This window comes from Lampris incognitus, chromosome 1 (assembly GCF_029633865.1).
Source record: "Lampris incognitus isolate fLamInc1 chromosome 1, fLamInc1.hap2, whole genome shotgun sequence".
Lineage (NCBI taxonomy): Eukaryota > Metazoa > Chordata > Actinopteri > Lampriformes > Lampridae > Lampris > Lampris incognitus.
The window spans coordinates 152,570,070-152,582,642 of record NC_079211.1 but is presented as its reverse complement, the minus strand read 5'-3'; the positions used below and the strand labels follow the sequence as shown (position 1 = coordinate 152,582,642).

Sequence of the window (12,573 nt, the reverse complement as noted above, 5' to 3'; positions counted from 1 at the left end):
TGTTTGAGATTTTAAACCTCTGTCGGAGTTTGAAATGGAATAAAATCACTTCGCTTTTCCAAAGGGAACTTCGTACGTAGTTGCAAATTTGGAGACGATACACAAAATATGTTCATGAATTATACAAATATATCATACGACTGAATTATACTTAGAATTATCACACAAATTATAACTACATTAATAACTGACTAAATAACTAATACTGTTGTACTTTTATACTAAAATATGCTAACATGCTAACAGGCTACACTACTGATATACTGACGCTAATATAAAGTACTATTACTGACATGTTGTATTATTATACTACTAAGTTATACTATTTTACTAATACCTTTAAATTTTTAAATAGTTTATAAAAAACAGTAAGAGAAAATTCCAGTTTGCATGTGCTGTTTCATTTCAGGCATTTCAAATTAACATTTAACATTTAATTAAAGTAACACTTTTTCCTCCGGCCGCTGGTTGGTCCATCAATTACCTGTTGCAGAACTGTCATGTGTTCAGTCATTTATATTTTGAGATTAAAGAAAGAAAAAATATTGTGGCTGCTATAATCCCATGTATAATCCCATATATAGTTGTGACAGATTGCTTCGGCTCCGGTTCGTACTCAAACTGCTGCAATCTATTTCCAAGTTTTATTTCCAAAATTATTTTAAATGAACATTTCACACGGATGTCTCAACGCATTTTGCACATCGTGATCAGTCAAATGAAAGAAAATGAGATACACAATTGACAGTTTCTGCAGGCGGGAAGCCGGATGTGGTGCCCTGGTTGCTGCACTAGTGCCCGCCTCTTCTGGTTGGTCAGGGTGCCTGTTCGGGGGGGGGGGACTGGGGGGAATAGCGTGATCCTCCCACGCGCTACGTCCTCTTGGTGAAACTCCTCGCTGTCAGGTGAAAAGAAGCGGCTGATGACTCCACATGTATGGGAGGAGGCATGTGGTAGTCTGCAGCCCTCCCCGGGTCAGCAGAGGGGTTGGAGCAGTGACCAGGACGGCTGGGAAGAGTGGGGTAATCGGTCGGATACAATTAAGGAGAAAAAGGGGGGAACCCCCCCCCCCAAAAAAAAGTGAAATCCAAATATGAAAGGAGGGAAATCTCCGTTCAATGTGACTATTTTATTAAAGCAACCTTTAAATACAAACAGATGAAGTGTTATATAGGCAAACAAACACAAATAAGGCCTCGAGGCTAAAGGCAGACCGTCTGGCCTGGTCGTCTGCCTGCATAACACCCGCTCCATGTGCATTTGTAGCCCGTAATGAGAAAATGTGGCTGCATTCAACAGAAGCCCCATCCTACCAGAGATTTGGGCATTGTGTCGGTAGCATTGTGTTGTGACTGACTGATTGATTGACTGACCTATTGACCTACACAGTCTGGAACTTAACATTATTACCACATGCCCTTCAGAAACCATCGGTAACAGCCGCTGTTTGTTCATCCTCAGATCTGCACCTCCGCAAAGATGAGAGGAGGAAGAGGAAAAGCAAAGGCAGGAGGAAGAACAAGCAGAGGAGCAAAAACACCACCGTCTTCAACCCAGAGCACTCGTTCCACACCGGCGGATACACGTCGGCTCACACCACCACCATGGACCCCTGCACCTCCACACACCTGGGCTACTGCATCCACGGCCTCTGCAAGTACATGGAGGACTTGCAGGAGCCCGTGTGTGTGTGAGTTCTCTCTGTTATGTGTCTGAGGAGGAAGAGTCGCTGTGCATCGTGAAGCAGGGAGCGTAGACAGGTCAGATGTACACAGCCATGTGCTACGGAGGACCAGGGGTATGCAGATTTCCAGCCAGCCAGTCAGTAAAGCAGGTGATGAGCACACACTAGACTGAAGTCTGACATCACCTGCTGTGGTCATTGGTTAGGAGGAAACCTGTTTACTCCTGACAACCCATGCCACATGGGTGCCTATATCTCCTCTAGGTTAAGTTGTCACGTGTTCAGATTTTTTTTGTGTGTATTTGAATAACAGAATACTACAATTAAAAAAAAAAAATCAAATAAGCCTATTTGAAAATGAGCCAATTCCAAAACAGGAACGGGTACGCTCATCAGTTTGTCTACCATTTTTTTTATTTGTCTTGTAAAGCACTGTAACTTTGTTTTGAAAGGTGCTTTATAAATAAATAGTTATTATTATTATGATTATTATTATATACTAAATAAACTGGTTCCATGCATCTGTGTTATGTAACTTCTAAGCAGCTTGATTTGTTAATGTGCCTGGGGAATTAGAAACCACACAACATAGTTGCGTGGAACCAGATGACATAATATTTTTAAGCAAATCCAACATTTCATTTTTTCGAGTGTATAATTTTCATTCATTTACTCACAAAAAGTATATTTATTTAATTTGCATTTTTACTTAAACATTTGCCTTAATTGCCTATACGACTGACCTGCAGGCCTTCCCATCCGTAAACAGTTAAAGCTGAAATCTGTGATTTCCCTGATCTCTCCCTCCCTCCCTCCCTCCCTCCCTCCCTCCCTCCCTCCCTCCCTCCGGCGGTGAGGACTACAAACCAGGTGTAGCAGGACTACAAACCAGGTGTAGCAGCCACTGTGGCTGGTGTGCTGTCAGCTCAGCAGTAAACAGTTCCCACCTTTGTAGAAATGGATCCTGGGACCAACGCTAACACACACAGTCTGATGTAGTACACACTACATCACACTACATGGGAACACTGTTGTACAGTCATACTGATTGTCATGGACACATCACCATCACGTTTCAGTCTCGTTGCTGTTTCAGCAGGAACGTATTTACTGTTATGGAGCATGGCTCCACGGTCCAGATGTATGAAATAACTGTTTATTAATGGTGGACAATCCCAGATTTCAGCTTTACAGCATTTGAGAGCAATACCAGAATTTGCTACCAAAAATGAACCCGGCTCAGGTAGAACATAGGGCTATCTGGTTCTGCAGCTACTCGCCAGTGTTCCACCTAGTAACAGGCTGAGTCACAAATTGGCCCGTCCTGGTCAGCCGGTGAAACAGACTAACCAGCATGTTGACTGACTTCTTGGTAACTCCTCGTCTCTCCAGCTGTATGAGGGGTTTCGATGGTGAGCGCTGCGGGATCCAGACACTGGAGACCGGGAGGCAAGGGGAGGAAGAGGAGGGTAGCAGATCCGAAGTGGTGCAGACAGTCCTGGTGATTATCGCCGTGGTTCTGTCGGTCATCAGCTGCATCGCCATCCTGCTCATGACCTGCGCCCAGTAAGTACGCTACACACACACACAAACACACACACACACACACACACACACACACACACACACACACACACACAGAATTCAGACTGCCCACATGAGAGGAACAAGAACACATAGTGCCATGTTGTCACTGAATTGTCGAGCTGATTTTAAGCAAACAAACTTTTCTAGTCACAAAAATTAAAATGTGAATGAGATGCATTTCCATCAGATCCGTTTTAAGTTAAATCCATGAATGTAGTTTGACATGTCCTACGTCATAGGTCGATACTTCAAAACCCATGACTAAGATGGACCAGTTAGGATAGTTAAGATGAAGAAACAAACGATCATGTGACTAAATTCATTCTTTTATTTGGCAAATATGCGTCCATCGTCCATTCAGCACATGAAGTCTTTAACAACGAAGGCAAAAATCACTTCAATCGAGTGTATAAACGTTTCTGGGATATTTGGGTTTGTTTTTGTTTTTTTACTACTACTACTACTAGTACTTCTACTACTTTTGGCTGCTCCCGTTAGGGGTCACCACAGTGGATCATCCGTTTCCATCTCTTCCTGTCCTCTGCATTTTCCTCTGTCACATCAGCCACCTGCATGCCCTCCCTCACCACATCCATAAACCTCCTCTTTGGCCTTTCTCTTCCCTGGCAGCTCCATATTCAGCATCCTTCCCCCAATATACCCAGCATCTCTCCTCCACACATGTCACAAAATCCACCACCATCTGTCCTTCCACATTTCTCTCCTTGACACCATACCTACCCATCACCTCCTCATCACCTCTGTTCCCTTCACCAACATGTCCATTGAAGTCCGCTCCAATCACCACTCTCTCCTCCTTTGGTACCCTCTCCACCACGTCATCCAACTCACTCCAGAATTCCTCTGTACGGGGCATATGCGCTGATAACATTCATCAACACACCTTCGATTTCCAGCTTCATACTCATCACTCTGTCTGACACTCTCTTCACCTCCAGCACACTCTTGACATACTCTTCCTTCAGAATTACCCCTACCCCATTTCTCCTCCCATTCACACCATGGTAGAAGAGTTTGAACCCACCTCCGATACTCCTGGCCTTACTCCCCTTCCACCTGGTCTCTTGCACACACAGTATGCCTACCTTTCTTCTCTCCATCGTATCAGCCAGGTCTCTCCCTTTACCAGTCATTGTGCCAACATTCAAAGTTCTGACTCTCACCTCCACACTCCTACCCTTCCTCCTCTCTAGCTGCCTCTGGACATGCCTTCCCCCTCTCCTTCTCCTTCACCCAACAGTAGCATAGTGTCCACCGGCACCCTGCTGCTTAACAGTAACGGTGGTGGTTGTTGGTAACCCGGGCCTCCACCTATCCGGTATGGAAATTTTATTTATGATCCGCATATTTGATTTGGCAAAGATTTTACGCCGGATGCCGTTCCTGATGCAACCCTCCCCATTTATCCAGGCTTGGGACCGGCAGTAAGAATGCACTGGCTTGTGCATCTTCAGTGGCTGGGTTAGATATGGCCCAAATATGCCAAATCACATGTGGGCCTTTTTAGGCAAAGATGCGGTGCTCTCGGCAACATGTAATCTGGATGTGACCCTGAAGTGGCCCGTGTGGTAAATGGTGAATATGGCCCAAATATCACAGAACAAACATGAGCCACCTTTGGCAAATATGTGGCACATGCGGCATTGCTATGGCTTGGTTCTGGCCCAGATCTGGCAAACAGGAGCGGCCCGCCCAAGTGCCATCATTTCACACGGTATGTGGGCCGGATGAAAGTGTTGGTGTGGGACGGGTCCGGCCACATCAATTTTGCTATCTGGGAACCGACAACCCAGAAAGTCAAGCTGACACATCACAAACATTTAAAAACGTGTCTGTAAAGGTTGATTTGTTTGAGCAGGCTGAAGGTGACAGAGAACATCTTACTTGCAGCTCTGTCGGTGGAGTTTCTGTGAAATCCTTCCTCGATTGAAACCAAATAGACAACACCAAGTGACAGAATACGAGGTAGAAGCTACGAGAGGATGGTGGTGGTGGTGCAGAAAATTTTTTTTCCCAATTTTCCTACCAATGATGATTATAATGTTGATTAAAAATACTCAAAACCTTTAACATCTTACAACAGCATATTTTTAGATGCACTCACTCACAAAAATTTCTGGAGGGGTCGCAACCTCCTCTCTGGGAATCCGCACTGACGCCATATTCAGCGTTTGGAGCTCGAATGAGGCGAGACCTGCTGTTAAAGTGTCTTGGCATGAAAAGTGCTTTAATACCCTTATTTAAGAGCCTTTCTGTGAAAGAGCCGATGATCGCAGCTGTGAGATCGCTCTTGATGACATGGTGTTCAGACAAGTAATGCGTTCATGTTCAACCACCCACAGTCCTACGCATCCTAACATAATAAGCCATTACAGCCCAGACATCCTGCCCAGAGACACCTCCTGGCATCTGGACACCCTGACACGTCATACAGCACATAACACACCCAGACACACCCCTGCATACAACGATTGCTCACCGCCTTGTCAAAACGGACTCCGGCATCTTCTTGTGTCTCACACCAGTGCACTTAATGCAAAAAAGTCTCCAGCACTTTTCTTAAAGAATTACTTTCCCGCCTTTTTTGTGGATTCACCTTGCAGTTGTCTTGTCGGTAAGCGAGGTTAACCGTGCCTTCATTTTCGTGTCGCCTTCATATCCCTCTTGCATATCTACAGTATGTATTTCAGAATGATGGACAGTCATTCATGCCACATGGTTGGTGTGTCAGTGCCAGATGCTGTCAGTACTGAAATGGGTTTACCGTACCCGAAATGACAACTCACCCACTTATCAGCACTCCTTATCAGCCACTAGCAGTTGTTTTATCGCTGCTTCAGTCCGAGTGTAGAGTAAAGTCAACAGTGTAAGGAGAGAGTACATACGGAGAAGAATGGGTTTAGGGCCATTGTAAAGACTCGAGCCGTGTCCAGATAACAGGCTAACGAGAGTGAACTAGAACGTCAGAGTAAAGGTTAGCGCTATTGCTATGGGACCCAAACTGTTTGCAATAACTGTGTTTGTATCTCGATCCATGTGGGATGATGTAATTATACAGGCAGGCTTGCCTGACCTCTTCAGATATCTTGGAAAAATACACAAGTTAATCAGTCGTAATATTACGTGTCACATTTTCAATGAGCGTAACTAACTCAGCGTATACACAACCGCTGTGCTGAGTTTGTGAACATTACCAAACTGTTGATAATCTTCTTTTGAGATCTGCCAGTCGAGCCAGAGAAGCAGCTCCTTTAATTTTAGGACACGTTGACAGGCTACACGACATACAGTATTTCCTCAAATGCAAGAATGAAAACCACCTAATTCACCCACTGCGTCAGTACCTTGTAGCGCGGACGCCATGTTGAACCTACACCGCTTCAGAATATGATGAAATATCTCCAGTGACATTTTAACACTTGGTCGTTATTTGCAGAGCAGATGTGTGACACTGACCTAGCCAAGGTCGCTTTTTTGCAGCCAAATGTTGGGTTACAAGATAACCGCATGTACTGAATGACAATGGCTTAGTCTGGCCCAGAGAGAAATACTCAAGGGTACAATCCAGGGAAAGAGAAGAACAAAACAGAGAGAGGGAATATAACGTCTGTTTGGAATGAAGTTCGACCATGCAGTTGGAGAAGGTTATTCAAAGCCTTTACTTGTGCCCGAAATCATGTACTAAGTACTACATATTACTTATGTGTACTTTCTTTTCTTTTGTTTTTTTTTTGTGGTTTTATTTTTGTTTTTTTCCCCGTTTTTCTCCCCAGTTGTACTTGGTCAATTACCCCACTCTTCCGAGCCGTCCTGGTCTCTGCTCCCCCCCCTCCCCTCTGCTGGTCCAGAGAGGGCTGCAGACTACCACATGCCTCCTCCCATACATGTGGAGTCACCAGGCGCTACCTGACAGTGAGGAGTTTCACCAGGGGGACGTAGCACGTGGGAGGATCACACTATTCCTCCCAGTTCCCCCTCCCCCCCGAACAGGCGCCCCCACCGACCAGAGGAGGCGCTAGTGCAGCGACCAGGACACATACCCACATCTGGCCTCCCACTCGCAGACACGGCCAATTGTGTCTGTAGGGACGCCCGACCAAGCCGGAGGCAACACGGGGATTCGAACCGGTGATCCCCGTGTTGGTAGGCAACGGAATAGACCACAACACCCTGACTTCCACTTATGTGGACTTTGTGCCAGCATACTGTTAGTGTACTATGGCTAGTTCGGACATACTACTTCATCACAGAGCTGCAGCACCTCCTTTCAGCGCTCCCTGGCTTAATTACAACGCACTGCACAAACGCCTACTCCTTTTCAGAATGAAAACGTAAACGATGATTTTAACCACTTTCTGCTTAGCTTTGTGAAAACTGATATTACATTTTTAAACCATTCTACCTTTTTGCCAGTTGGGTTTTGTATCGCCCTTTGCCATTGTTGGTTGTTGTCGTGAAGTATCACAATGCATTGCATTTTGGGATAGTCACACCAGCGTAGTGTCCATTGTTTGCGTACTCCACAGTATCTGTGGATGTAGTATGATATCCGGGTATTTTTGACGTACCATTTGATGTATATGTAACGACCACGAATGACTAGACTCACTAGCCCTTGGCTAACAGGTCAGACCCTTTAGTCGACTGGTTCACACAGTCGCCCATGGTGCGGGAGACCCGGGTTCGTGTCCCGGCTGCAGTGGTTCCTGGCTGCCACCTGAACTCGCTACATTGGTGTCAGAAGTGGGATGCTGAGACGTGAGGCCATGGGAAGCACGTGCGCCCAGAGGCGTGAGGGAGCTGATATGCTGAAGCGCGAGGACGCGCTTCCCGAAAGCGGGGGGGTGGTAGTGTAGCAACCATGAACGACTAGACGCGCTAGCCCTTGGCTAACAGGTCAGACCCTTAAGTTGACTGGTTAGCGCAGCGGGTGACCCGGGTTCGCTTCCCGGCTGCGGCGGATTCCCGGCTGCCTCCTGAATTCTCTACATACACATACTATAGTTTTGGACATAATACAAAAAACATGCTATTTTGGTGTACCTAGTATGCTAGTATGCGGTTTCGGATGCAATATTTATGTTCAAAATGTCCAATGTCTGTCAGTTACAGGTCACACAAAAACTTCCTGGCGGCCTACCTTGGAACCGGGACGGAGACCGAGAAGCTGCAGAAACCAGTTGGTAACATCATTGTGTGAGCATCAATGGCAGAATTGAACGGTGGGTATCATCCTCAGCTTCTAACCTTCTTAAACTGTAGCACCACCGTCATGCCCACGGCTGGAAACGCAGCATGTCCTCCAGCCCCCTGAACTCACCAGAACAACCTGGATGGAAATCACATTTATCACCTTTGGTCCAAAAAGTCAGCCCAAATCCAAGTCAAACTGGTGGCAGACAGCTTGGATGGGGGCACAATTAGCTGAAAATGGATTATCAGGATGCATGCGTTGAGGGAAACATGTAAACCACTGTGTTTCCTGTCAATTTTACACAATATAGATATTGGAAGAAAGTTACAAGGGCAGCGGACTCTTATTTTGATGAGTTAAAGAAAAATCTGCTCTTCAAATTGCATATTAGAACAATTCTACATCAATAGTATCCAGTCCTGCCTGGATATGTGCAGGAAGTGGGTGGGCTCGGGGACAGGTGGGATGACGGGTCTGTTGTTGTTACTCAACGGTTTAACGTTGCGTCACGCAGAGAGAAACTCACCACAAGACGAATTAGACCGGCTCATCTCCGCTTTTGCCATCTGCACACCGTTAATGCGGGATGAAACCACGCGTGCATCCATGCAGCCTCGCCCTGTGTATCCAAGGATATACAATACCAACACACACACACACACAACACACACCGTTCACGTGCCAGTCAAGATCGCCATTGTGCCACTTGTGCATGTGGTTAAAATGCAGCCTCGCATTCTTGCCACACATGCACACACATGCAGCTCACCTGCTAGGTGTCTTAATGACGACAGTAAGTCACAGACAAACACAAGACGTCACATGTTGGCTGGAGACCGCATGCAGAAATCCCAGCCTGAAGACAAACAATGAGGCTGCACAACATTCCCCTCACAGTCTACCTGTCAGCATCCACCCGCCGCTTTGACTCCTGTGTTCAGATGCTGACACCTGAACGTGAACTCTGGGTGGGTTTTTACTTCCTGCTCGTTTCGACAACTTCCTCCTTATCGTTCACTGGAACAAGTTGCCCCGCAGGCCGGGGTCGGGGCAACACCTGAGGGTGACAGATTCATGAGGCGTACTACATCAGAGGAGCACACGCCCCATGTTTGCTTTATGGTTTTGTTCTCTACACATGAACTCTACCTGCATTCATTTGTACGCTGGTATGTGTGTCAGCAACAATTTCAGGAGTCAGGAACAACTGCCAATGTGCACGTTACCAGTGTACTCTACTTTTATAAGTTGAGTATTCACTTTACTACTGTACTCCACTGTCTCCCATTAAGATGAGTTTTTTTTTTTTGATTTATCCCCCATTTTCTCCCCAAATGTACTCGGCCAATTACCCCACTCTTGCGAGCCATCCCGGTCTCTGCTCCACCCCCTCTGCTGATCCGGGGAGGGCTGCAGACTACCACATGTCTCCTCCCATACATGTGGAGTCACCAGCCGCTTCTTTTCACCTGACAGTGAGGAGTTTCACCAGGGGGACGTAGCGCGTGGGAGGATCACGCTATTCCCCCCGTTCCGCCTCCCCCCTGAACAGGCGCCCCCACCGACCAGAGGAGGCGCTAGTGCAGTGACCAGGACACATACCCACATCCTGCTTCCCACCCACAGACATGGCCAATTGTGTCTGTAGGGATGCCCGACCAAGCCGGAGGTAACATGGGGATTCGAACCGGCGATCCCCATGTTGGTAGGCAACGGAATAGACTGCCACGCTACCCAGATGAATTTATTTTGAATTGTCTGCTCTCTAAGGCAAATGACATGTCCTCTTTCATCATTCACTATATGTATGTAACAACAGTTGTTAATAGTTTACAATGACGCTGTCAGAAAACAAGTTGAAGAACATATTGGAGAACATACTGGAGAACATACTGAAGAATATATTGGTAAACATATTGGAGAACATATTGGTAAACATACTGGAGAACATATTGGAGAACATACTGGAGAACATATTGGTAAACATATTGGAGAACATACTGGAGAACATATTGGAGAACATATTGGTAAACACATTGGTAAACATACTGGAGAACATACTGGAGAACATATTGGAGAACATATTGGTAAATATATTGGAGAACATACTGGAGAACATATTGGTAAACATATTGGAGACAATACTGGAGAACATATTGGTAAACATATTGGAGAACATATTGGAGAACATACTGGTGAACATATTGGAGAACATATAGGAGAACATATTTGTAAACATATTGGAGAAGATGCTGGAGAACATATTGGTAAACATACGGGAGAACATATTGGTAAATATATTGGAGAACATATTGGTAAACATATTGGAGAACATACTGGAGAACATATTGGATAACATACTGGAGAAGATATTGGAGAACATATTGGTAAACATATTGGAGAACATATTGGTAAACATATTGGAGAACATATTTGTAAACATATTGGAGAAGATGCTGGAGAACATATTGGTAAACATACTGGAGAACATATAGGAGAACATGTTGGAGAACATACTGGAGAACATATAGGAGAACATATTGGTAAACATATTGGAGAACATATTGGTGGGCCATCATTGATTTTAGATCAGTTAGTAAAAATGAATCAGGTGTGATTAGAATGACTGGGGGGAAAAAGGCCCCAAAAAAACTAAGAGAGTGTTTGAGCGGATGTGTGTTTTTGCTGTTGATGTCTTTATGCTTGGATGTACTGTACTGCAATACTGTATGTCCATGTACTGTACTTCATGGTCGTGTAATGTACTTTAAGTCCATGTCCTGTACTGTATGGCCATGTCTTGTACTGTATGGCCATGTCCTGTACTGTATGGCAATGTAATGTACTGTGTGGCAATGTAATGTACTGTATGGCCATGTCCTGTACTGTACGTCTATGTCGTGTACTATATGTCCATGTCCTGTACTGTATGGCCATGTCCTGTACTGTGTGGCAATGTAATGTACTGTATGGCCATGTCCTGTACTGTACGTCTATGTCGTGTACTATATGTCCATGTCCTGTACTGTATGGCCATGTAATGTACTGTATGGCAATGTAATGTACTGTGTGGCCATGTAATGTACTGTATGGCCATGTCCTGTACTGTACGTCTATGTCGTGTACTACACGTCCATGTCCTGTACTGTATGGCCATGTAATGTACTGTATACCATCACCTAACTTGAAGTTTGGGAGGGACTATTGATGCTCCTCTATAAAGACCATTTGTTGAATTTAATAATTTGAAACTAATTTGAATTTCTCTCTCTCTCTCGCTTGCTCTCTGTCTCTCTGTCTCTGTCTCTCTCTCAGACCAGCCGGTCCAGGATTGATGTGGATGAGGCAGGCGACCCTGAGACCAGTAGACTGACATGAGACGTTGTGTAGAAACTCTTCTTCTCTTACTTTGGTAGATTGTAATTTATTGTCATTATTTATTGCTAAGTAAAGAAAGACTGCGTGTAATAGTTTGTATGTTGTTGGACTTGTTGTCTTGCTAAAGACCAGCAGACTGATGCTGAGCGTCCGGTCTGTGGTCGTACTGTAGTTGTGGTACTGTATTTATTGCACTGCTGTTATAACAGGTCATAGAAACCTTCTCTAGCTCTCTGGAAAAGGGATGGAATTTGATCACCAATAAAGTCTGTCAGCGTTGAGATAGAGTGTGTTGTCAGCTCCTTGTTTATGCCAGCTCCTTTGTGCCATGCACATGTGTGTTTGTGAGAGACAGAAAAAGTGTGTGTGTGTGTGTGTGTGTGTGTGTGTGTGTGTGTGTGTGTGTGTGTGTGTGTGTGTGTGTGTGTGTACATACACTCTCTCTCTGGGTTGTGTGTTTACATTCCATTTACTGAACTCCGCCGGGCGCTCACACAAACACAGCAGCATTTTTGGCCAAACACAGACGTGAAGGACAGAATCAAGGATGGGAATGACGGTGACGGGAGGCCGTGAGACTGTTGTGTGACATCACAGAGGAATTCAGGCCATGATAATAACACAAAGCACTGACTGGGAGGCTTCGTACTCTTAACATAGATGGCCGTCCAAATCATTGTTTCAGGACTTTACTATTAATGCGTCATAA

At 45.3% G+C, this 12,573-nt stretch overlaps 1 protein-coding gene across 1 annotated transcript in view; it reads left to right on the top strand.

Moving 5' to 3' along the window:
* The window catches only part of areg (amphiregulin), a 15,834-nt gene extending 3,776 nt beyond the window's left edge, over positions 1 to 12,058 (top strand). The window contains exons 3-6 of the mRNA XM_056282951.1: positions 1,462 to 1,690; positions 3,077 to 3,250; positions 8,399 to 8,514; positions 11,802 to 12,058. Of these exons, the coding sequence (XP_056138926.1) occupies positions 1,462 to 1,690; positions 3,077 to 3,250; positions 8,399 to 8,492 (497 nt within the window). The 3' untranslated portion in view covers positions 8,493 to 8,514; positions 11,802 to 12,058. The remainder of the gene's footprint in view (positions 1 to 1,461; positions 1,691 to 3,076; positions 3,251 to 8,398; positions 8,515 to 11,801) is intronic.
* Positions 12,059 to 12,573: the final 515 nt, after the last annotated feature.